This window comes from Vulpes vulpes, chromosome 8 (assembly GCF_048418805.1).
Source record: "Vulpes vulpes isolate BD-2025 chromosome 8, VulVul3, whole genome shotgun sequence".
Lineage (NCBI taxonomy): Eukaryota > Metazoa > Chordata > Mammalia > Carnivora > Canidae > Vulpes > Vulpes vulpes.
In genome coordinates, this window is record NC_132787.1 from 26,105,334 (window position 1) to 26,133,214 (window position 27,881).

The window sequence follows — 27,881 nt, forward strand, 5'->3', positions numbered from 1 at the left end:
CTCCCCAAATGTAAATTCCTTTTCTAAAAAAGTGATTTTAATGTCAATTCTACCCCTAACGTTTGTGTGATCTCAAGAAGCCTGTTGGTAGAGAAGTCTTATAGATAAGGGAAGATATCTTAGATCTGTACTTTCCAGTATAGTAACTACACACCACATGTGACTACTTAAATGCAAATTTCTTAAAGTTACAGAAAATTAAAAATTCAGTTTCTCAGTGACACTCACTATATTACAGTACCCAATAGTTACATGTGGCTAATGGCTGCTGTATCAGACAGCATAGATATAGACTATTTCCACCATCACAGAGTTGTTCTGTTGAATAACTCTGCTCTCCAGTGTTGTTGGGGGCCTGAGGGTTGTAGGTGGAGTATTTTTGAGAAGAGTCCTATATTTACCCCATTATCATTTTTAGGATGAACTTTGTGTCCACTATGTCTGATGTCTACATATGTCTCTGACTTTAAGGGAGCAGGACCTCATTTAAAGGAAAGAAGAAGATTGAGTTGTGAGTCTTATATTGTATACCCGTCTAATAACTCATCTCTCTACATTAAAAACATTTTAATGCCCTCTCTCAACCCTATGTTTCTTAACATTAAAGGTTTAAATATTTCCTAATTAGTTGTATTGCCATTTATAGCACATTTTCCTGTCAAAAACAAAACAAAATATTTTCTATTACTGTACGCTGTGTAGAGATGAGAGTCTAAACCCTCCTTTTACACTCTCTTCTTCTTCCAGAGTGATTTTCTGCTCCTTTTCATACAGCAGGATGGGGTGAACTTTTTACCTGATTATGTCTTCCCTACCTCCTCCCCTCATATTTCTAGATCTTTAATTCTCTGGCCCTTCCTTTCATTCAAATAACCAGACCTCAAGTGTTCACACCTTAGGGAAGAGGCATCTCAAAAGAAAGTACTGATGAGGATACTAGGGGAAAGAAAATGTTTTATGCTATAGATAAAATATTTACATGACTAGCAGGTACATAAAAGGGAAGCTTCCATACTGCTGAGACAGAAATGAATTGAGAGGCTAGAAGCAGGGAGTGAGGTGGGAGTGGTAAAGAGGAAGTGGTGAGCACGTCCATGCTGAAGGACAAGGGAGAGAGAGTTTTTGATCTCCTGCCTCTGTAGCATCCTGGAGACATGACAAACATCTGTGGGTAGATTTATGTACTCCATGAGCAGGGATAACCTGTGCCTCCTTGGCCAGTTAGAGCCCAGGGAGGCAGCAAGATCCAAAAGATGAGACAGCTGTACATTGTGGCTAAACATCCCTGCTTTTGGCTCTTCAAAGGGCTTCCAGATGATTCCCATGTTCCCAAGTGTAGCTCATACAATACACTGCTATACAATATGTGTCAGCCATATGGAACTTTAGACATTCTAACAAAATTCACTACATCCTGTCGTGTGTGGAAAATAGAACTATTTCCAAGTTTCCATGACTGTCACCTTTGCATCAGAAAGAGCTGCTTTGTTAAAAAGAACATAAAGGTAGACATAGGATGACCCTAAAGTGACATATATGACCAAACACTGTGACCAGAGGGATTTTAAATATCTAAATTGACCAGGGACCAATAATACCAAGAGGCCCCTCCCACAACCACTTCCTTTGCTATTATGTAATCTCCCTAGAATGTAGGCAACCCCTGGGGAAAGGGTGAAAGTTGGGGGAAAAATTGAGATTAAACTTTTGCCATTCTGATGAAAAGGGACTGGACACAGAAGTTCAATTGAGATCTTGGGGAAAATATATATTTATTTTGTATCTGAGCAATGGCCTGAGATTTGTATGTTCTAAGCTAGTTTTATCTTGATCTAATGGTTCATCTTATTTGGAACCACTGAGAGCTATTCTCAGTCAGCAGCAATTAATGCTCCTTTCGCTAAGAATTGAATCTCTGCATATTTTCTTAGATCTCATCATATACTGCCTTATATTCTAGGAATTTTGATGGCACTATAGTATAGTATCCCAATTTAAGTAAATCTTTTGACAGAAGAAAAAAACACATTTAAATGTTTGTCCATAATAAAGCCCATATAAAGTCTTTGTAAAAAAAAACCCAAAACTTTCTTAATCAAGTAAAAAAAGTCATCTTACCATCATTTCTTTTAGACTGTGATTTTTCTATAATCGACTGAGGTAATTGACTGTCTGATTCCAAGAGACATGGAGAGAGGCTGAGAGTGGAATTAGAGAAAGGAGAATACTTTTCGTATCTGTACCTGTACAAAAAAGAATTTTTTTTTTACTACAGACTCATTTAACATCATGCTAAAAATATTGTATGTATACTACATGATTCATTAGGACACCTGTTTGAGTTTGCAGCTAATGGAGTCTGAATCACTAATACCAAACCAGCATTTAACAGCAGAGTACCCTAAAGAGAGAGCCAGAGAGTCTGCCAGAAAGTCTGGTTCATTGGCATTTCCACCATAGCTGAACCAGTTACCCAGTGTAGTAAAAGAAAATAAAAGTAAGAATCATTCACAAGAGTTCATTTTAATGTAAAAATGAATATAAATCATCTGCTTCCCTAATAAAAAACATATCTCACACTTGATAAAATTATGATTACCCCTAAATTGGTGTAAGAGAAATAATTTTAAAACTATGATATTGTTAAGGGTCTCTTATAGTCTCTTAACTATAGGAAACAAACTGAGGGCTGCTGGAGGGGAGGTGGGGGTGGATAGGGTAACTGGGTGATGGGTATTAAGGAAGGAACGTGATGTGATGAGCACTGGGTGTTATATGCAACTGATGAGTAATTGAACTCCACCTCTGAAACTAATGATACATGTTAATTAATTGAATTTAAATAAAATTAAATTTTAAAAACTATGGTATTGCACACCGTATTTCACCACAGAGTTATTTTTAAAAATATTTTATTTATTCATGAGAGACAGAGAGAGAGAGAGAGAGAGAGAGAGAGGCAGAGACACAGGCAGAGGGAGGAGTGGGCTCCATGCAGGGAGCCCGACATGGGACTCTACCACGGGTCTCCAGGATCACACCTTGGACTGAAGGCGGTGCTAAACCACTGAGCCACTGGGGCTGCCCTGTATTTAGAGTTATAAATTTAGTAGAACTGCATTGCTGATATGTGGGGTTTTTTTTGGTTTCTTAAGTTTTTATTTAAATTCCAGTTAATTAACATATAGTGTAATATTTGTTTCAAATGGAAAATATAGTGATTCCACACTTCCTACAACACCTAGTGGTCATCACATGTACTCCTTACTTCCCTTCACCTATTTAACCCATCCCCCTCCCATTTCCACTCTGGTAACCATAAGTGTGCTCTCTAGAGTTAAGAGTCTATTTTTTGGTTTGCCTTGCTCTCTTCCTCCCTCCCTCTCTCTCCCCTTTGGCCACTTATTTTGCTTCTTAATCTCCACATAAGTGAAATTATATGGTATTTGTCTTTCTCTAATTGACTTATTTCACTTAGCATAATACTCTCTAGCTCCATCCATGTTGTTGCAAATGGTAAAACTTCATTCTTTTTGATGGGAGATTAATATTCTTTCTCTCTCTCTCTCTCTCTCTGTGTGTGTGTGTGTGTGTGTGTGTGTGTGTGTGTTTATACCATCTCTTCCTTATACACTCATCTGTCAATGGACACTTAAGGTGTTTCCATATTTGCCCATTATAGATAGTGCTGCTATAAACACTGAGGTGCATGTATTCCTTTGAATCAGTATTTTTATATCCTTTAGGTAAATACCTAGTAGTGCAATTACTAGATCATGGGATCATTCTCTTTTTAACTTTTTTAACCTCCATACAGTTTTTCACACAGTGGCTGCATCAGTTTGCATTCTCACCAATAGTGCAACAGGGTTCCCCTTTCTCCACATCCTCATCAACACTTGTTTTCTTGTCCTGTTGATTTTAGCCATTCTCACAGCTGTGAGATGATATGTCACTGCAGTTTTGATTTGTATTTCCCTGATGTTCAGTGATGTTGAGCATCCTGGCATGAGTCTGTTGGCCATCTGTAAGCCTTCTTTGGAAAAATGTTTATTCATGTCTTCTTCCTATTTTTAAATTGGATTACTCATTTTTTGAGTGTTGAGTTTTATAAGTTCTTTGTATGTTTTGGATACTAACCTTTATCAGATGTCATTTGCAAATACATTCCATAGATTGCCTTTTAGTTTTGTTGATTGTTTCCTTCACTCTTGAGAAGCTTTCTGTTTTGCTGAAATCCCAGTACCTTATTTTTGCTTTTGTTTCCCTTGCTCCACGAGACATATCTAGTAAAAAGTTGCTATGGCTGATATCAAAGAGGTTACTGCCTGTGTTCTCCTCTAGGATCTTTCTGGTTTTAGGTCTCACATTTGGGTCTTTAATCCATTTTGAGTTTATTTTTGTGTATTGTGTAAGAAAGTGGTCAAGTTTCTTTCTCTTCCATGTTGCTGTCCAGTTTTCCTAATGTTAAAGACACTGTCTTTTTTCCCATTGGATATTCTTTTCTGCTCTGTCAGAGTTTAATTGACCATAGAGTTGTGGGTTAATTTTTGGGTTTTCTATTCTGTTTCACTGTTCCATCTGTATATTTTTGTGCCACCACCATACTGTCTTGATCACTATAGCTTGGTAATATAACTTGAAGACCAAAATTATGATGCCTCCGGCTCTGCTTTTCCTTTTCAAGGTTGCTTTGGCTATTTGGGGGCTTTTGTGATTCTATACAAATTTTAGCATAGTTTATTCTAGTTCTTTGAAAAATGCTAGTGGAAAAAAAAAGAAAAATGCTGGTGGTATTTTGATAGGGATTGCATTAAATGTGTGGATTGCTTTGGGTAGTATAGACATTTAAACAATATTTGTTCTTCCAATCTATAAGGATGCAATGTCTTTTCATTTCTTTGTGTCATCTTCAATTTCTTTCATTAGAGTTTTTAGATTGCAGGTCTTTCACCTTTTCGGTTAGGTTTATTCCTAGGTATCTTAGTATTTTGATGCAATCGTGCATGGGATTGATTCCTTAACTTCTTTCTCTTCTACTTCATTATTAGTGAATAGAAATGCAACAGATTTCTGTATATTGATTTTGGATCCTGCCACTTTACTGAATTTGTTTATCAGTTCTAGCAGTTCTTTGGTCTTTCAGGTTTTCTATATAGAGTACTATGATGTTTGCAAATAGTGAAAGTTTGACTTCTTCCTTGACAATCTGCATGCCTTTTATTTTTGTTGTTGTTGTCTGATTGCTGTAGCTAGGAGTCCCAGTATCATACTGAATAAAAGTGTTAAGAGAGGATATCCCTGTCTTACTCATGATCATACAGGAAAAGCTGTCAGTTTTTCTCCATTGAGGATTCTACTGTGGGTTTTTCATAGATGGCCTTCATTATGTTGAGATAAGTTCCCTCTAAACTCACTTTGTTGAGGATTTTTACCATGAATGGATGTTGTACTTTGACAAATGCTTTTTTTTGCATCTACTGAAATAATCATAATCCTTTTATTAATGCAGTGTATTATACATTGATTTGTTAATATTGAACCAGGAATAAATCACATTTGATTGTGGTGAACAATTTTTATAACATATTGGTTTTGCTAGTATTTTATTAAGAATTTTTGCGTCCATGTTCATTAGAGATATTGGCCAGTAGTTCCCTGTTTTAGATAAGTTTTTGTCTGGTTTTGATATCAGGGGATTCCTGGCCTCATAGAATGAATTTGGAAGTTTTCCTTCCTTTTCTATTTTTTGGAATAGTTTGAGAATAATAGGTATTAACGTTTCTTTAAAAGTTCAGTAGAATTCCCCTGTGAAGCCATCTGGCCCTGGACTTTTGTTTTTGGGAGGTTTGTGATTACTAATTCAGTTTCTTAACTGGTCATAGGCCTATTCAAGTTTTCCATTTCTTCCTGGTTCAGTTTTAGTAATTTGTATATTTCTAGGAATTTATCTACTTTTACGTTGTCCAATTTGTGGTATATAGTTTTTCATAATATTCTCCTATAATTATTTGTATTTCTGTGCTGTTGGTTATTTCCCCTCTCTTGTGATTTTATTTATTTGGGTCCTTTCTCTTTTCTTTTTTGAGAAGTCTAGCTATAGGTTTATTAATATTAATTTTCAACCAGCTCCTGGTTTCACTGATCCATTCTATTGTTTGTTTTTTTTTTTAGTTTCTATATCATTTATTCCTGCTCTTTATTATTTATTTCCCTACTTCTGTTGGCATTAGGTTTCATTTATTGATCTTTTTCTAGCTCCTTTAGGTGTAAGGTTAGGTTGTTTGAAATTTTTCTTGCTTCTTGAGGTAGGCCTTTATTGTTCTATACTTCCCTCTTAGAATAGCTTTTGCTGCATCTTGAAAATTTTGGACCACCGTGTTTTCATTTTCATTTGTTTCCTTGTATTTTTTTTTACACTTCCTTTTTGGTTTCCTAGTTGACTCATCCATTGTTTAGTAGCATGTCATTTAACCTCCATGTATTTGTGGTCCTTCCAGATTTTTTTCTTGTGGTTAACTTTTAGTTTCATAGTATTGTGGTCAGAAAAGGCGCATAGTATGATTTCAGTCTTTTTGTATTTGTTGAGGCCTGATTTGTGACCTAATATGTGATCTATTCTGAAGAATTTTTTTTAAAGAGTTTATTTATTTATTCATGAGAGCTACAGAAAGAAAGGCAAAAACATAGGCAGAGGGAGAAGTAGGTTCCTTATGGGAAATCTGATGTGGGACTTGATCCTAGGACCCTGGGATCACACCCTGAGCTGAAGGCAGATGCTCAACCACTGAGCCACTCAGGTGTCCCTTGGAAGAATGTTCTATGTACACTTGAAAAGAATGTATACTCTGCTGTTTTAGGATAAAATATTCTGAATATACTTGTTAAGTCCATATGGTTCAGGGTGTGATTCAAAGCCATTTTTTCTGAATTTGTTTTCTGTTTAGATGATTTGTCCATTGATGTAAGTGAGGGGTTAAAGTCCCCTACTATTATTACTTTTCTTTTTTTTAAGATTTTATTTATTTAATCATGAGAGACAGAGAGAGAGAGAGAGGCACAGGCACAGGAAGAGGGAGAAGCAGGCTTCATGCAGGGAGCCCGATGTGGGACTCGATCCTGGGTCTCTTGTTTTTGTTATTACTTCTAGATTCTAGAGTGATTTTTCTGTCAACACTTCCAAGTATAAGAAGACAATATGTCTTTGAGTCTCAAGTTTTTAATATTGTTTTAAACATGATTGTTTTTCTCTTTAGCATTAGCATTATGGATGTCTCCCTTTAAATCTTTTAAAGATACATTTAGTGTAGTGATAGTATATTTACTAAGTAATGAATTTGAATGTTCTTGTCCACTTGCTTTATTATGATTGGCCAGAAATAATATAGTGAATCCCTGAAGCAGTAGGCCAAGGATCTTAAAATATCTGTAGTGATTACATAATATTTTGAAAATTTTAAATTATTTGAGGTTTCTCAATTCATTCTATAAAAATACAACTGTGTAGGCATAACAATTGTTTAGATTTTGGGTAATGGACTTCTATGCAAGTGCCTCCTTTGTCACTAATTACTATATATGACACTGTAGAAAAATCAATTAATCTCTTCAGATTTCAATCTTCTTAGTGGTAAGATGGGGGTAACCATGTAGCCTTGCCTATTTAGGCTCTGTTGGATAAGGAGACAGAGAAGTAATTAAATAGGGGACCACCAGTGATTTAAATGCTTTTAAATCTGGGATTTTAGTTCTGACCTGGATTAAAACTCTGACACAATCTTGACTCTGATACAATAGCTTCATAAATAGTCTCCCTACTTCCAAGTTTCCTCCACCAGAGTTATTTTTCCAAGTAGTAGTCTGCATGACCCTTAAACAAATGTAGGTGAGGTCATGTCATTCTGCTCAAAGCACTCCAGTGGCTTTCCATCTCATTCCAAAAAGAAGCTGAGATCATCACAATGGTTTGCAACCTTACCACTCAAGGTGAGGTTTGCAGCATGAACTGAAACCAAATCATATGGGAGGGATACTAACTCAGAATCTACAGTCTACCAAGAGCCTCAGGTGATTCAAATGTCCATCAAAGTTGAGAAACAACCTTGACAGCTTCTCCTTTTCCCTTTAATCTTTCGCCTTGCTCACCCCACTCCAGATCTAGCCTCCCTCCAGTTCACCCACATACTATTCTCCCTCTTGCTCTAGGAACTTTACATTCACCATTCAGTCAGCACAGAATCTTTCTTCCCCGGGTATCTTCAAGGCTCTCCCCTTCATTTCCTTTAGTTTTTTCCAAGTGTTGTCATCTTGGTAAGCCATCCTCTGACAACTCTACTTTAAACTGCAATCTTGGAACTGGAGGGTATTATGCTGAGTGAAATAAGTCAATCGGAGAAGGACAAACAGTGTATGTTCTCATTCATTTGGGGAATATAAATAATAGTGAAAGGGAATATAAAGGAAGGGAAAAGAAATGTTGGGAAATATCAGGAAGGGAGACAGAACATAAAGACTCCTAACTCGGGGAAACGAACTAGGGGTGGTGGAAGGGGAGGAGGGCGGGTGTTGGAGGGGAATGGGTGACGGGTACTGAGGTGGACACTTGACGGGATGAGCACTGGGTGTTTTTCTGTATGTTGGTAAATTGAACACCAATAAAAATTAATTAAAAAAAATAAAAGCTATTAACTGGGCTTAAAAAATAAATAAATAAATAAACTGCAATCTTCCCTCCCCACAACATACTCTTTTTGAGTCTTCAGGTTGTTATTTTTCGCTATAGCACTTAACATTATCTGGCATACTGTATCATTACTTATGTGTTTATTATCTGTGTCCTCATAAAATCCATGAGAGCAGAGATTTTTGTCTCTACTATACTTCCATTACCTAGAACAATGACCAACATATATTTGTTAAATTCATGAGTCAGGTGAGCTAGCACATATAAAGTTAAACACAGGCAGTTGGAGGTAGGCCCTCAATAATTGATACCCATGATAAATACTATGTTTTGTTGGACATCAAAGGTATTTCTTCTAGGCAGACAGAGTATAGTAGTCTTTTAGAGATCAAAAATGATGTTATGGACAAGTACTCAATTCATGCTCTGAAAAGTTGAAAAGAAGTTATTACAATAATCCTTAGTAGACAGTAAACTTCATGGGCAAAGAATTGTGCATATATATATATTTTTGTTTGTTTGTTTGTTTTGTTTCATTTTGTTGTTGTTTTTTTTTTTTTTTTTTTTTTTTTACTGGAGTAGCCCCATTACATGGCACAGTACCAGGTAAATCACAGACACTGAAAAATGATTAACAAATATAACTTTAAACATATATAAACATAGTATATAAAAATCTGTCTTTGACTCTGGTATCCTTAAGCAGCCAGGCTAGGGCTGTTAGCCCTAGCAGCTTGACAGCCCTAGACTGGCTGCCTGGCTGGTCTTCTGATTTTCTTGCACTAGTATTTTATATTTGTCATTAACTTGAAGTAACAAGATTATTATTCTGAATGCAATACCTTTAAAACAAACCATTGCTGGTCTCTGGTTAAAATCAGGTGGCTCAATTATCTAAGGAGGATTGATAGCAATACTTAACAATAATGACACAGCTACTAGTTCCATCAGGAAACTTGGTATTTTAGCTGTGTCTTTTAATATTTCCAATGCTGTTTTAAATTAGATATTATTTTTAATGCCTATAATATCTATTTTAGGATAGATCAAATGGGGCCTAGAAAGGTTAAGTAAGATGGCCAAGGTCATATAGAAAGTTATTCATCCACTGCAGAATGAGTTATGCCAAGAATCAAGGGTTTATTTATTCTCTGCAACTGCTTTCAGATTTTTATTTTTTTTTGTAATGGAAGTCTTTTTATCCCCTTAAGTAAAGTGTTGCATGAGGGCTCAGTGATCAGAACACATAATAGTGGCATGGTTATTGGTCAAGCAGGGATTGGGCAGAGTGAAGACCAATTCCTTATTCACTGGCTCTCGACAGCACTTTTGTAGAACCTCAGTGATCTAAAGGAAACTTTTGTCCTGTGGAAAGGAGGCTGGGTAGGTGTCCAAAGAGTAGGTAGAGGTTCTGAAGCCATAGATCTCTCTCCAACTAAAAATGAAGTGGCCAGGAAAACTATACAAATAAGTAGAAAAGATTCCACACAGAGGATTCTGTGTACTACCTTTATAGATTGCCTATGGAGGCAAAAATCTGACTATATTTATGTATGTAACTTGGGATTCCAAGAAAAAGTTGGGACTATATCATATCTAAGTCTCTCCAGCTCTAAAATGTCATGATATAATGATCTGGAGTGAGCAATAATCAAAGTATGATTTGATATATAATTTTTACAAATGTTATCTTGCTTCAAAACCTGTAGATAGTCACTTCTCTCAGTTAGCAATAGGTAACCACGGACATGGAAGACAACATGGATATGCATAAAGAAGTCAGAATACCTGTTTTAGGATTCTAGTTCTATAATTATAAGACAGCTAACCTTGAGAAAGTCAGCAGACAGTAAAATAAAAAGATAAACTATGCTCTTTTTTAAACATTTTTTAAAAGATTTTATTTATTAATTCATGAGAGACACACAGAGAGAGGCAGAGACACAGGCAGAGGGAGAAGCAGGCTCCATGCAAGGAGCCTGATGTGGGACTTGATCCCAGGACCCCAGGGTCATGCCCTGGGCTGAAGGCAGGCACTACACTGCTGAGCCACCCAGGAATCTCCAAACTATGCTCTTCTACTTCACAGGTAAAGATAGAATGATATAATAATGGTGAAAACCTTTGGAACTACTGAAGTTGTATGCAAATTTTAACAGAATTACCAGCAAAAGTACCCAAAGTAGACGTCAGGGTTAAAGAATACACACACCATACTCCTATTGAGAAAGTTCTGTTAGATAGTATTTGGACACTGAATAGTTATTTGAATTGATAATATATCCTTAAGTCAATGATCTGCCACTGAAATTATCCAGGACATTGTTAGTAGCATTCACTCATTACCCCTTTGACATCCATTTGACATTTACCGCAATATATTAATTTTTTTACTCATTTTACATCCACAGGTAAATTGAATTTTAAGTAAAATTTTAAGTATTCTGAAATTTTGCCCAAAGAGAATATAGCAAAAATAAGATAATATTATTATACTTTAAGCCATGTGTCATTTTCTTAAATTTAAATAATTAATTGCAACTATAAAAAGGGAGGAATACAATTGGTTAAAGCAAGAAAAGATAATTGTTTTAGACTTACCTCTGCATGAAGAACTGTGGCATTGCAATGAGCAATGTTCCAACTCCCATGATTAGGCACCCTATTCCGATTATTTTTGGCCTGTGAAGTTTGGATCCAAAGTAGCTTACAAATGTTATAACTAAGAGATTCCCTTGGGGTGAAGAATAAAATGTTCATCAGTTCAATAACTTAGAAAAAGTCATCAGCATAACTAAATGAATATGACTGAATGAACAAATGTCTATAGCAGGTCTGGCAATGTGTGTTTTAACTAAACTGTCTCCCTACCATCTTTTCCATCCTTTGTCTTTCTTTGCTTTAATCTAAGATGACTCTTGAAATTGTCTGCATACTCATTACTTCAATTATCTCATCCATTTATCAAAATACTTTAATTACCAACACTACTACCTCATTTTCATTCACCCTAATTATTTGTCCTTTTAAAGTGTTTTATCAGTTAATCAAATTGTAGAAGGGCTCTTTTGGTTGCTGTCTTAAATTTTTCTTAGTGATTTTGAAGTGAATTTTATTATTGTTTCCTCATTCATTAATATTTTCTATTAAAACTTTCATCAGTTTCCCATTTGCTCTTGAAACAAACATTATATACTCTAGCTTTAGCAGGCATTCATCACAGAAAAAGTAAAAAAGTACAACTATACTTCATTTTATGAAATAAAATTATGAAATTCATATTAATACTAAGATACTTTACAATTTGTTATATGCTTTTTACAAAAGACTCAAAACAGAGGTAAAAATTACTTCACATAAGCAAACTTTAGGAATATACTAGTTATATAACCTCAATGGTTTTTTTTTTTTTTTTGAAGATTTTATTTATGTATTCAGGAGAGACACAGAAAATGGCAAAGACATAGCAGAAGTAGAAGCAGGCTTCCTGCTTCTGGAATTGATATGGGATTCAATTCCAGAACCCCAGGATCACAGCTTGAGCTGAAGGCAGATTATCAACCACTGAGCCACTCAGGTGTCCCATGAGCCACCCAAGTGCTCCTCAATGTTTACTTATAATCCGAACTGTCTGAAATATAAAATTTCCATTAAAAAAATAATTTATGAATTTTTTAAAGGCAGAAATTATGCTTTTACAAAAAGCCTCTAATGAAGCATATAATAAATTACTTTTTGTTGATGATGGTCATGAGTGATTAAACATGCTTTAGGGAAAATGTCCTCATATTTTTCTGTACACAAAAATACAGGAAAGACGTGGTGAAGGAAACAGAAACCTTAAAAATGCAGAATCTTGGAAGTTCTCAACAGTTTCTCATTCCATGGATCTAGAGGTAGGCCAAGAAATCTGCATTTTTAACACCAGCTCAAATGTGCTGATGGAAATGGTTCTTGGAATATGCTTTGATAAACATTGTTTAGGATCTTAGATTTCAAAGGGCTTTTAAAGTTTCAGCTCTTTGCATTTGGAATAGTCTTGTAAAACTGCAGTGTTAGATAGAGTAAGAACTTAGCAATTTGCCAGCAATTGATTGTGATGGCTTATGGGTAGCATTGCTTTGATGCTCTCTTCAGTGTTTCCAATTTTCTAGCAAGAGTATGTTTGCTTACATCTGTAAGTAATCATCTACTTTACTACTGTTTGTTCACATTGCCAGCTTTAGTCAAGTGCAAAAAGAGCAGCAATTTTTATAGCCTTGAGGACAATAATGACAGTAAGAAAATTAGCTTGCAGGCTAATTTGTGACTCTAGGTTTTATGGCTCCAGAAAGAATTAAGCTTCTTTTAATTTTCACAGGAAAAAAACAACAAAACAAAACAAAACTTTGAATATGAGATTTCTTAATTGATATTTAAGCATTTAGTAGAAGAAATTTTGTATCAAATTACATTGATATTATGTCTATATTTTTGTTAATGTGTCACAGTTAATAAACCAAAGTATATTGAAAGCTGACCTTCAGCTTATAGGTGATGTATCCCTGCAACCAAAATCACCTATCCTCCCAACTCCCAAACCACCAACACCTCGCAATAAGACTCATGTTTAAGGCTGTTTCTGTGCTACATTAGGGGGTATGCCAGACTACATAATACCATTTCAACATCTGTAATATATATAGAGTTTTTGCTTTCTATACTTAGTATCCTTTCTGAGTTTTCAGAAGATACAAATAGAAAATAAATGATGAAAAAAGAAGAAAATAAATGATGATAATCTTTAAACAATTAAATTGGATATCAAAAAATAACATCTATTACCACTAGCCTCTGGAAAAGACAATAGATCCATAGTATTTTAAAATTGTTTTACTAAAACCTTGAGTAACAGATTCTTCCCCCCCCTTCTCTTTCTTCTTCTTCTCTCTTGCCCTCTATATAAAAAAAGTATTTAGATAACAAAAAAGAAAGCCACCCAACTCATAAGACTTATATACTGTTGAAACCAAAACAAGAGAAGGACAATGAAAGAAAAGACTAAATGCAATTTGTTCTGGAAGTGCAAGGGTATCACCAAATAAGAAAAAAAAAAAGTTAACTTAATCATTGTTTTAAATGATAGGAGAAAAAGTCCATTGTTATCTTAAAAGATGTAGTAAAAGCATCCAATATAATTAACCACTCACTTATGAGAAGAAGAATAGTTGAGCAAATTAGCTTTTAAAGCATATCTACCAAACTACAGAGCACACATATTACTTAATGGTGAAATTGTAAAAGCATTTTCATTAAGGTCAGATATGAGAAAAGAATACCCACTGTCATTGTTTCTATTTAACATAGTACTGAGGCCAATACAACATGGCAAGAACAAGAAATAGCAGATCTAGAATTGGAAAGAATAATATAAAACTGACTTCTGTTTCAGACAATCTGATTGCCTATTCGGAAAACTCTATAGCATCTACAAAAAGAAAACTCTACAGTATCTATAATCAATTAAAATTGATAATCAATTAAAATTAACATACATTTATACTATATATATAGAAAATCCTAAAGACTGCACAAAAAACTACTAGAAGTAATAAACAAATTCAGTAAAGTGGCAGGATACAAAATTAATACCCAGAAATCAGTGGCATTTCTATACACTCAAAATGTATTAAAGACCTACATGATCTGAAATCATAAAAATCTTAAAATAGAACATAAGTACTAATTTTTTTGACATAGGCTGTAATAAGATTTTTCTAATGTCTCCTCACATAAGAGAACAAAAAAGCTAAAATAAACTATTGGGATTCTATCAAAATAAAAAGCTTTTGCACAGAAAAGGAAACTACTAATGAAACAAAAAGGAAACCCACTCAATGGGAGAAAATACTTGCAAATGATATATCTGATAAGGGTTAATATCCAAAATATATAAGGAACTTATATAACTCAACACCATAAAAAGAAACTGATTTAAAAATGGGCAGAGGACCGAATAACTTTTCCAAAGAAGACATACAGATTGCCAACAGACATAAGAAAACATGCTCAACATCTCTAGTCAGGGAAACGCAATTCAAAACCACAATGAGGTATCACCTTATGCCAGTCGAATGGCAAAAATCAAAATGGGAAACAGTAACAAATGTTGCAAGGATGTGGAGAAAAAGAAATTGTTAATGGGAAGGAAAATTGGTACAGCCATGGTGGAAAGCAGTATGCAGGTTTCTCAAGAAATTTAAAATAGAAAAGCCATATGATCCAATAGCTTCACTATTGGGTATTTTTACCCAAAGAAAATGAAAACAGTAGTTTAAAAAGATATATGCACCACTATGTTTATTGCAGCATTATTTATAATAGCTAAGATATGGAAGCAACCCAAATGTCAACCTGAATGCCCATTCATAAATGAATGGATAAGAAGAGGAAGTGTGTGTGTGCGCACGCACACACACACACACACACTTGAATATTATGCAGCCATAAAAAGGATGAGGTCATGCCTTTTGGGACAACATGGATAAACCTACAAGTGAAATAAGTTAGACTGAGAAAGACAAATACCATACGATTCCACTTATAAGATGAATAAACAAAAACAGAAGCAGATATTTAAATACAGAGAACAAACTGAAGATTGCCAGAGAGGTGGGATGGTTGGGCAAAATGAGTGAAGGAGAGAAGGAGATATAGGCTTCCAAGTTATGGAATGAATAAGTCATAGGAACAAAAGGCACAGTGTAAGGAATACAGTTAATGATATTATAATAGTGATGTAGTGGAGCAGATGGTAGCTACACTGTGGTGAACATAGCATAAATTATAAACTTGTCAAATCACTAAGTTGTACACCTGAAACTAATGTAACATTGTGGGTCAATTATACTCAAATTTTAAAAAATTAAGAAATTCAACAAGATTGCTACATACAGATAACATTAGATATTAGTACTATTCTAATATTCTAGGAATTACTAAATAGGAATTGCAACAAAATAACTATTGCTGTAAAAACAATGATAGAAGGAAATTCAGCATTGAATGCATATATTAGAAAAGAAGAAAAATCTAAAATTGGTAATGTTTCCACCTAGGAAACTAGAAAAAGAAGAGCCAATTAAATATAAAGTAGGAAAGACATAATAAAATTAGAGCAGATATAAATGAAATTGAAAACAGAAACTCAGAAGAGAAAATCAGCAAAACCAAAAGACAATTCGTTGAAAACATCAATAAAACAATTAAGCTCTAGTCAAGAAAAAAAAAAAAAAAAGAGAGAAGAAACTAATTATCATTACGAAAGGGAGACATTATATAAATTTTGTGGATATTAAAAAAGATAATATAGGAGTACTATGAACAACTCTATGCTTACAAATCTGATAACCTAAATAAAATGGGCCAATTACTTGAAAGGCAAAATCTGCCAAATCCTCCTAAGAATTAATAGACAATATGAACAGGCCTATAGCTTTATAGAAATTGAATCAATAATTAATAACCTCCTAAAATACAAAGCACCAGGCCCAGATTCACTGATGAATTTTACCCAGCAGTTAATATAAATATTATATTAATTCTCCATAATCTCTTTTGAAAGATAGAAGCATAGGGGAAATTTCCTAAATCATTTCTATGAGGCTAGCATTACTGTAATGGCAAAATCAGACAAAATAAAAATCCCTACAAACCAGTATCACTCATGAACACATGTGTAAAAATTCTCAACAAAATATCAGCAAATCATATTCAACAATATATAGAATTAAAGACCATGACCAAGTGGGATTTATCCCAGGCATGCAAGGCTAGTTAAACATTAGACAATAAATTAATATAATCTAATATATCAACAGACTAAAGAAGAATAATCATATGCTCATATCAACAGATGCAGAAAAAGCATTTGACCAAAATCCAACAACCATTTATGATAAAAACTCAGTATACGTGGAAGAGAGACAAATTTCCTCAACTTGATAAAGAATGTTTACAAATACATAAAGTTAACATGATATTTAATGATGAGAAACTTAAAGCTTCCCACTAACATCAGGTACAAAGCAAGACTGTTTCTCTCACCATTACTTTTCACTACTATACTGAAAGCCCTACTCAATATGGTAGGATAAGAAAATAGGAAAGGAAAAACAAGTAAAGGGAAAGAGAACAGACTGGGAAGGAAAAAATAAAACTGTCTTTGCTCCCAGAATATATGATCATCTATGCAGAAAATCCATAAGAACTGACAAAGGAACTCTTGAAACTAATAAACGTTTTTTGTAGTAGGGTTGCAAGATGCAAGGTTAATATACAAAAGTCAACTGCTTTTCTACATGCCAGCAATGAACAAATGGAATTGAAAAATCATTTACTTTATCAACTCCCAAAATGAAATACTTAGATATAAATCTACTAAAATATGTATAAGATCTACATGAGGAAAACTATAAAACTCTGATGAAAGAAATCAAAGAACTAAATAAATGGAGAGACACTCCATGTTCATGGATAGGATGGCTCATTATTGTCAAGATTTCAGTTCTACTCAACTTGATCTATGAATTCAATGCAATCTCAGTCAAAATCATAGGAAGTTATTTTATAGACAAAGTGATTTCTAAGATGACAAAGTGGAGAGGTAAAAGACTCATAATAGCCAACATAATATTGAAGAACAAAGTAAAAGGATTGAACAAAGTAAAAGGATTAACTTTAAGACATACTGTAAAGCCACATTAATCAACAGTGTAACAGTGGTGAAAGAATAGACAAATAGATCAATGGAATAAAATATATAGCCCAGAAACAGAAGTACATAAATATAATTAATTGATCTTTGATGAAGGAGCAAATGTAGTAAGATAGAGCAAATATAATCTTTTCAACAAATGGTGCTGGAACAACTGGACATCCACATTAAAAAAAATGATTTTAGACACAGACCTCACACTCGTCACAAAAGTACAGGTAAAAGAGATCACATACTTAAATGTAAAATTATAACACTTCTAGAAGACAACTTAGGAGAAAACTTAAATGACCTTAGGTTTGGTGATGACTTTTTAGATGCAACACTGAAAGGATAATCCATGACAAAAAAAAAGGATGAGCTGGACTTCATTAAAATTAAAAATTTCTTCTCTATGATAGATAATGTCAAAAGAATGAAAAGAAAGCCACAGACTGAGAAAAAATATTTGCAAAAGTCATATCATATAAAGGACTGTTATCAAAAATATACAAAGAACACTTAAAACTCAACAATAAGAACCCAAGCAATGAGACTTAAAAATAGGCCAAATAACTTAACAGATAGGTCACCAGAAATGATATAGAGGTGGCAAATAAGGATATAAAAAGATATTCATCATACAGCGTGAGGGAACTGCAAATTGAAATGACAATGAGATACCACTACATACTTATTAGAATTGCCAAAATCCAAAATGCTAAACATTGGTTGGAGCATGGACCAAAACCAACTCTTGTTCATTGCTCATGAGAATGCAAAATGGTACAAACACTTTGGGAAAAAATTTGGCAGTTTCTTACAAAACTATACATATTTTTCCCATATGATTCAGCAGGTATGCTCCTTGGTATTTGCCCAGATGAGCTGAAAATTAAAACATGTTCACACAAAAACATAAAAGGGGATGTTTATAGCAGCCTTATTCATAATTGCCAACACTTTGAAACAATCAAGATGTCCTTTTGTAGATGAATGGATAAGTAAACTAAGGCCTAGCTAGAACATGGATTATTATCTGGCACTAAAAAGAAATGAGCTATCCAGCTATGAAAAGGCATGGAGGAACCCTAAGTGCATATTACTAAGTGAAAGAAGCCAGTCTGAAAAGGCTACACACTGTATGATTCCAACTACACGACATTTTGGAAAAGGTAAAACTATAGAGATAGTCAAAACATCAGTGGATGCCAGGGGTAGGGGAAAGGTTGGATGACTAGGCAGAGAAGAGGAATTTTTAGGGCAGTGAAAGTAGTTTGCATGATACTATAATAGTGGATACATACCATTATATATTTGTTGAGTCCCATAGAATGTACTACACAAAGAGGGAGCCTTAATATTAACTATGGACTCTGTATAACAATAATGATATTGTAGGTCCATCAGCTGTAACAAATGTCCTACTCCAATGGGGGATATTGATAATGAGGGAGGCTTTGCATATGTGGGAGTAGGGTGTATATGAAAAATCTTTGTAACTTCCATTTAATTTTGCTGTGAACCCAAAACTACTCTAAAAAACAAAGCTTTTATACAATCTATATGAAGTTGATTAAACACTAAAATGTGAAAAGCAAAACTTTTAAATATAAGACTACATGGGAAAATATTTGAAAGAGAATATCTGGAAATATTAGGAGGTCATGATATAGAAAACATTTTATTTTCTTGACAGCTCTGTTGTTGTTGGAGAAAGACCTTGTTATGAAAAAATATTTGGGAAAAAACTGAGTGTCCAGCATGTAGATATGAGGTAATAATGCCAATTGATGTCAAAGGATAAATTGTTTCGCAAAAAAAATAAGAAATGAGAGCTAGAAACAAAGGTGGTAGTAGGTCCAGAACTCTTGAAGGAAGGAACATGGGGAGAGGCAAAAGGAGTAGATTAAAATTATGGTCAGGAAACCTACATTTTGGAAAAGCTACGGATTGCAAATGACTAAAGCAAACCTAGTGATGTTTGAGTTAAAGGTTTGAAGTAGAAGTTGAGATGCTTTTAAGACATTTCATTGTTATCTAATTCGATAAATAACTTTCATCCTTAGAATGGTATGGAGGAATTGATATGAATTTATTCTCAGGATCTTTTGTCACTTCTTGTGAAACACTAGTACTATCAAATGTAGACTTTCTCAAGTTGCATCAGGACCTGGGGGCCCCAGAAAAAGTTTGGACCATATTGTAAGTCTCTTCAGCTCCAAAATGTTTTTACTATAATCTAGAGTGAGCAATAATTGAAGTGTCACTTGATATATAATTTTCTATCTGTTCATTTCTTCTTCCTGTGTGATTTATTCTTTCAATCTGTAACAGCTGCCTCTTCATACTGATGTCTTCCTGTGATTCAGCGTGTCATCCTTACCTTGACTCCCCATGGCCCTTCATTCAGTTAAGAGCAGTAGATAGGACAGGTATCAAGGAATATATAAACTATCTAGGTAATTTACACAAGGAAGTGATCTGATCAGATGTCATAGAAACTTGCTACATAAAGTATGGCCCCTTGACTTAACAGCATCACATCATATGAGAGCCTATTAGAAAAGCAGTCTTATTCTCCTTCCTACAGAATCAGCACGTACATTTTTACTAGATTGCCTAGTTATTGGCATGTACATTAATATTTGATTAGCACTGAGCTAAGCAATCCCATTTGGCAGGATGATGAAAGATGGATTTGGAAAGAAAACCCTAAAGGTAAAAGTTTCCTATTTATTCTTTCTGTAATATTCAGGGTAGGAACTAAAATATATAGTGTGAACTTAAAAAAGTCACTGTTGCAGAATGGAAAAATATTTCTTCACTTTTCTGAAAGTTTAAGTGAGCTGAATCTGGAGCCATTAGTAAGCTCCATATTTTACTATATATAGTAAAGCATGTATTTGAGTCAACAAATACCCAACAGGTAATAAGGACCCCAGAGACTACCATTCTGTTGACTTCAACAAAGAATTAAAGCCTTGAGTTTATCAACTCAGGAAGCTCTACTTGGGATTACACTCTTTAAAGTACTTCCAAAACAGTAACTAAAATCACTTGGTCTTTTCTAGTGCCATAAGGAAGTCTCTAGTCAACTGCTACCCAAAGACACGTGAGAATAGAATTTTTCTTGGCTGCCTTGTTCTACTGTTCTAATCAATAGGATTTCTTTCTCTTCTTTCTAGACCTCTGGGCAGAAACCCCTTTTATGGTTTCATTTCTTAAATCATTACAATAAATTTTTATAGAGCCCTCTTGAATTCTTTCAAATTTTGAATCACAGGGCTTTTGGGAAATATAACTCTTCTGTAAAAATACTTCCCAAATACTTTTAACTTAAAGTCCCAATAGCATCTCACCCTCTCCTCCAGGAAAGTCTCTCACTCTCACTGGAAACTCTGAATTGTGTGACTTATATGGTAGTGAACACCTGGGGCAGGACATTTATTGTTGCTTGCTTGGAGAGAAAAAAATTCTCTCTACTGTAACATCGGGTCCTAGCAAATTCTGTCTCAACAAGAATTTACAGATAGAGTCTGATCCTAGCAGACAAGAGAATGCATTAAGGATGTCTATAGTCACACCTAGAAGACCTTGTATGTAAAAGTAAAACCAGGCATCTGCAATACCTACCAATTTCAAAACTACCATCAATAACTCCCACCAGTGAAGAAGGGATATCAAACCTTCTCTCTATCTGAGTGATGGTGCTCTTCAGATAGCCTTCTGCCAATGCTTTGGCAAAGTAAACGAAAGACAAGGCACCCAAAAATACCTGGAAAATATGACAAGTCACACTTAGTCTGATTCGAGCTTGACACACAAATTGAAACGTAACTAAATAAAGACAAAAATGCAAACCCAAAACAAGGCAACAAGCTTGTTACCACTGAAGAGTTCTCTCAAGCATGAGTACCAGCTTCATTCAGCCTCAAGCTCAGATTGCTAAAAATACAAATTCTGAAGCAGATTTCATTCAGAACGGATGTTGAACTCTGCCCTTTCCCCTCCTTCCCTTCCCCCAAAGGACATTTGAAGGAGTCTTGGCTTTGGAAGGAAGATCCACTGTTTGGCAAAGCAAAGAGTGGAAGGAACCATTCACAGGTAAGGGGGAAAAAAGAACTGTAATTCAAACATTTAACATCTTACTACAAGTCTACTACTCAGGACTGTGTGTTTCACTGGTGTGATGCATGCACCGGCAGGGTACACAATGGACCAAAAAGGTACAACTACTGTCCTTGTGTTTAAGTTCATATTCAAGTTAAATTCATAATCAAATGAATGCTTTTGTAATAGTGGCTTATGTATTTTGCTAGACCTGAGTATGTGATGGAGTATCCATAGAGGAGGTTGGCATTTCTATGAAAAAACACATATATTTGCTGAGTGAATGTTTGGTACAAAGAAAGAACAGGAATTTGGGAGTCACATTGAGCACCATTTAAAGAGCACGCCTGCCGCTTACTATGTGGCAAGGAAAGTCAAAATTTTCATTTTATAAAATGGGAATAATATGATCTTTTCATAGATTAAATGTTATAACTATACTTAGCATAATTTCTGGTACATAGTAGAAAGTGAATAAATGTTAGTTTCTTCTCTTTCCTGTTTCAGTTTGGGAGGGGCATTCACATGAGCCCAGAAAGTAATATTTACTAATTTAACCTACATGGTAGGGAGAGATTGCTTTCACTGCCTGGTAAAGTGTGGTTTTAATAAATTGCATCTAAGTTTACTATTCACTCATTCATTCATTTATTCATTCATTCATATTTTATTTATTTATTCGACAGAGGGAGAAAGAGCACAAACAGGGGGAGCAGCAGAGGTAGAGGGAGAAGCAGGCTCCCTGCTGAGCAGAGATCTCAGCACTAGGCTGGACCCCAGGACCTGGGATCATGACCTGAGCTGAAGGCAGCCTCTTAACCAACTGAGCCACCCAGACACCCCTAAATTCACTTTTCAAAAAGGAGAAAAAATTCTTGCTTCAGCTACATATGGAAAATGTGTAATTATACAGAAATATGAATTATGAAATTATGTAGCACACATCTGGATGGAGAGTCAACAAGATAGCCTCCACCTAACTCTTTTTTTCCCCCTCATTTAATTCTGTTACTCTTTAGTTCCTTACTTATGGTTGCTTGTTTACCATTTAATTTTTTGTTACCTTCAGTTCACCACAGCACTGTTGCTTCTCCTTTGAGGAAGAATATTCTGTTTTAAAGGAAGGTCGCCTAACAGGTTGCACTGAACTTTTGCAGAATAACTGGATATTTTCTTTGGATGAAGTGTCCATTATGAAAATATTCCTTGACTTTGATCCTGTCAAAGTTGATTGTAAAAGCAAAAAAATGAAAAAATAAAATAAAAATTATTTTGAATTTACCATTTATTAAATAATGTTTTTATTTCACAGTAGATCACAATTCTGGAGACATGATTTGATGTGAAGCTACCTTATTTTACCACAGTAAGTTGGCAAAGTTTTTCAATTAAAATTGACCAGTGTATTTGATTAAATAATCCAGCTATTGGGACTCTCTAGCCAACATTCTTTCTCAATCCCTCCAGTTTAAGCCTCATTATGGCAAAGAATAAATTTAAATGTTGCCTTTGGAATAAATAACAAGGCAGAATTTTGCTAACTTTGTGGTCCTGCCAGCTTAAAGTAGAAGCAAGCAGGAAAGGAAGAGGAATTCAACCATTTGTATATTGATTCAAATAAGTCATTAAAGCCTTCAAATCTATCTTAACAGAATGGGTAGAAAAGATTGATGCCTGTTGTAGCACACTATAATTCCTATAGGTCTGCAGCAAAGAAAGGTATAAAATATGGCAAAAAAAAAAAAGAAGAGGACCGGTTTAAGTATCATTTTAGTTGGACAGATAAGGGAGCAGCACCATTTGTGCTTCAGGCTTACATTTAATTCAGGCAAAAATTACTTTAGCTTGCCTTAAGTAAGAAAGATGGCCTCCCTTCCTATGTTTAATTTCCTATCTGCTAATCCTTACCAAGCCCTGGGCAGGTCCACATACTCTGAATCTATTTTCTCTAATCTAATGTTCTTCTATTTATATCAGTATTTACATGTCCCATGCCCTACTTCTTTAGGATTTTGCATGGCTCAATGCCTGCCTGAAAAAAGTAATGTAAGTGAAGAAATAAGAAAACAAAGTAACTTCTGGATCATCTTAAGGTTTATCAGATGATGTTTTTGCATGTTAATAGAAGCTTCTATATTTTCATCAGAGGAATAAAATTACAAGTAAAATTTAATGTACTATGGTACAAAATTAGGCTTATTCTGCCTATGTGTCTATTACATTGACTTTATGTAATTCTTATTCTGTGTTTACTAAATCTCATCCTTCACTGTTTGAATTCATAGGTAATTTCTCAAAACTGGAAAATCAGGAATTTATTTTGAAATACGGAATGAAATATCAAAAGAAAGACCTGAACAATTAAAAGTGGAGAGGATTCCTCCAGGGACTGGCAAATGAGTTGAGAAGGGCACAACAAGGGTCTGCTTAAAAAATATACATTTTTAGGTTATCTGATGCATAAACTTAACTGAAAAAATGGGCAAAGTTGAGTGAAACAGAAAAAAGTTAAAAATGAAAGAACTAAAGTAAACAAATAACAGAAAATGGTAAGCAAGATTAAAAGACAAAGACACAAGAATATAATATTAGTGAGCTCTAAACATACATGTTTAAAAGTATAAAACATAAAAATTATGTACAAAATAAATAACTTTAAAGTCTTGCAAATAATAATTTTCTGGCAAATATTAATTACCTGTATTAATACAAACTAGAAGAGAAAAACAGCCACAAAGACATTAACAAAAATAACTAAAACTATACCCTAAACAAAAGTATTAAGGATAGATGATGTAACACTCCTGTTATAAAGGGGTATCCTTCAAGGAGAAAATAGTAGGTAACTGAAACAGATGGTAAAAATCTTTATTCATTTTAAGAAGTCATAATTATTTTGATAACAAAAAAAATCTCCTTCAGATAGTACAAAAAAAACCCACTTCAGATGAAATTTAGAGATGCTAAAATTTTAAATAAAATACTAGCAAATCCAAATGAATTTATACTCTTTAATTAAGATCTAGTTTAAAATGTAACAATTAGTACTAGGAGCTTTATTTGCCTAAATAATCACATTAAAAATTCAACATGTTTTGTAGGTATATCAAAACAAAATCATCACATTGTATACCACGAGTTATACAATTTTTATTTGTCAATCATCTCAGTAAAGCTGGGAAAAAAAGAATTCAAAATAAAAAATATTAAACTCTCAGTAGTTATAAAACATCAGGTTATAAAATCCAATATCCATTCTTGATTTTAAAAAAAATTAAGAAACAAAGGACATAGAAATTCTTCTTTACCATCTATCTGATACCAATGGCCAACTTTGTATATTCACTGAGTCACTGAAACTAGCTGTCCAGAACAATGTTTTGTCAAAACAATGAAAAGAGCGCTCAAGAAACACTAGGTTAAGCAATGTTAAATAGGTTTCTCACTAAAAGACTACCGAGTACCTTAAATTAAACTGCTAGAGATCCACTGCTTATTATAATACATAATAATAAAAAGTCAAAACAAGTAAATGAACTAAATGTCCAACAACTTATGGTCTATTCATGCAATGATATCTTTTGAATCCGTTAGAATTTAGTGTAAAGAAGTAAATATAGTTATATAGTATATTTTTATTATAGAGTTGATTCTAAAATCCATGGTAAAAACCACTATATATAATAGTCTATTTTACAAAAGAAGCACACACTTTCAGATATAGAAACATAGAAACAAAGTTTCAGAAAGTCTTTAAAGAAAAGGTTAATACATTAATGCTGGTTGGTGATAATGTAGATAATTTTTTCAAAAATACTTTGTATTTTCTAATTTTTCTATAGTGAACATATAAAAATATTTTAAATATTAAAAGTATAAAAGTATCACCAAGCAAGTAATAAATACTAGAAAAAATTTACATATAACTCAAATTGGCCTATTGCTTCAGGGGTTCACTATATTATTTCTGGCCAATCATAATAAAGCAAGTGGACAAGAACATTCAAATTCATTACTTAATAATTAAATATACTATTACTACACTAAATGTATCTTTAAAAGATTTAAAGGGAGACATCCAGAATGCTAATGCTAAAGAGAAAAACAATCATGTTTAAAACAATATTAAAAACTTGAGACTCAAAGACATATTGTCTTCTTATACTTGGAAGTGTTGACACAAAAATCACTCTAGAATCTAGAAGTAATAACAAAAACAAGAGAACCATCGTCATCCTAGATGGTGTGTTAGGGCAAAATAATATTTGGCTTAAAACAGTGACACTGCATATTTTTACTGAAAATATAATTTCATCTTGATGGCTAATTTTCATATTATCTCAAGTAGAATATGTTTCAAGAAGACTATGTTTATGAGCATTGAGCTTTTCATCCCTCAGTGAAAAAAGGGGAAGGAAAGCTCAAGAACCTGAATGGAAATATCCTCCAGATTCTCTCTCCCTCTCCATTCATTCACAGTTGCAGAAGTAGAGCAGGAGCACACAATTATTTAGAAGGATTTGCATTTGGCAAATCCTTAATTGTTCTCCCACCACTTCAACAGATTCCGCCAGGAAAAGAGTTAGGGCAAAGTTTTCATCCAGCAGCCTGGGTTGCAATCTATCGTATTCTGGAGGCCAAAGAAAAATAAGCCCACCAGTTTTTCTCTATTTCACTTAAAAAAAAAAAGATCTCTCTGTTCATATGGGATTGCAAATCAATCTTCCAGTCTTTAAAGGATACAGACAGCCTAGGAAGGTTGTAATTGAATGCACTGAACCTCTGTGCCCTGATCCTGAGACATCAATTCCATCCATGGTCAAACCACAAAGACAGAAAGCAGCCACCCCATGACTCTCTCCTCTTAGTCATCCCACACAAGGAAAACCTCCAGACTAGCTTGTCTTCTGGGCACCAAGTAATTTCATGGTACTTACTAACCAGGAGTTTGTGTTAAGAAAGCTGATCTCTTCCCTCCAATACAAGTAACTGTATCAGATTCAGACTTAAGAAGTACTACTTATGTGCCAGGTGAATTATATACTTTTTGCTAATCCTTAAAACAACTCAACAAGGTTAGCATCAGAATTCCCACTTTATAGAAAATGATACAACTCAGAACAGTTAAGTGACTTGTCCAGAACTACCTAATAAGTATCAGAGTCAAAATTTGAACCCAGATCTGAGTTGACTTGATTTTAACTAGTGTCCTTTGCTATTTCTAAGAATCTAACAAGGTCTCCAACAGCGCTGATGGTGTGTGTGGCTAAGACACATGTAGTGCAGAATGGGAGGGTGGATGAGCCTCTCTCCTATGAGAATCTGATGTGACGGTCACAAAACCGGAAAGCAGAGAACTAAATCTTACCTGAGGTGGAGATCAGAGACAGTCAATTCCTCTCAATGTGCTCAGCGAGAGGCTGGACCCCACTCCAGAGACTGAAAGAGGAAACTGGGGTAAATTCTACAGCAGCTCTGAGCAGTTTTGCCAGGTGGGGAGAGCCTGGATGGACACAGACAGAGCAAATTAGGGGAAAGAAAAGATGAAGGGCATGGTCTCACCCCTGGGCAATTTCGACTCTTTCCTCTTTCCTCCTGGCCTCTTTTCTCTGGCAGTCTGCAGAGAACAGGCCACGCTGGCAAAGCCACTGACGTGCATCTCAGCTCCCAGGGCACAGAAAGAGCTGAAGCTTTTGAGCCATTTCTTTGCAATTTGCTGCAAGTTTAAGGCCACACGTGATAAAGCTTTCTGTATGAGAGAGAGTGAAAAGAGAAAAGACCACTTGTGATCTTACTTGCTGATTCCCAGAAACACAACTCTGCAGGGGGCAGAGGGGAAGGGAACAAGGGCAGGAGGAGGGGCGGAAGTTTGTAACAAAGATCCCTCCTTCTCTCTCCAAGAAGTTTTTAAGCCAGCCTCTCCTTGAGGACATCACTGAGATCCTTCTGTTAAAAAGAAAAAAAAAAGGCTCGGAGGTTAAATCTCTGCATGATTTCTTTTCCCATTGGGATTCTAGAGTCTTAGGGACCACATACTAGGTCAGGATGAAGAAGGCTCTGCAGAGTTCTCTCTAGAAAGAGTTAATTCTCAGACACATAATCAGTTGCTCGTATTCAATTTTTAAGGTTCTAATAGAAAAAAAGAAAAACACTGAATTTTTGGCATCCAATTGTTTATTCTATCTAAATTCCAAGGAGAGAGAACTCCTTGCACTGAAAAATTCTACAATTATAATAAATTCTTTTTCCAAGAGTACCATTTTAGGAGATTTTGAGCAGTATTAGCTTGCATTTGGTTTATAGTAATAAATGAATTTGCTACCAGTATTATCCAAGATCCACCATATACTG

The 27,881-nt window shown here is 34.6% G+C and overlaps 1 protein-coding gene across 5 annotated transcripts in view; it reads right to left on the bottom strand.

Moving 5' to 3' along the window:
* The window catches only part of SLCO1C1 (solute carrier organic anion transporter family member 1C1), a 57,704-nt gene extending 30,351 nt beyond the window's left edge, over positions 1-27,353 (bottom strand). For 2 of the 5 annotated variants that reach the window (XM_072765871.1, XM_025995133.2), the window contains exons 1-6: positions 27,093-27,337; positions 26,899-26,969; positions 22,594-22,748; positions 21,054-21,195; positions 11,285-11,417; positions 2,119-2,243 (exon numbers count right to left, since the gene is read on the bottom strand). In XM_072765871.1, the coding sequence (XP_072621972.1) occupies positions 2,119-2,243; positions 11,285-11,417; positions 21,054-21,195; positions 22,594-22,722 (529 nt within the window). In that variant the 5' untranslated portion in view covers positions 22,723-22,748; positions 26,899-26,969; positions 27,093-27,337. Of the gene's footprint in view, positions 1-2,118; positions 2,244-11,284; positions 11,418-21,053; positions 21,196-22,593; positions 22,749-26,898 lie in introns of all 5 variants that reach the window. The other 3 variants (XM_072765873.1, XM_025995135.2, XM_072765872.1) reach the window with 2 other exon arrangements.
* Positions 27,354-27,881: the final 528 nt, after the last annotated feature.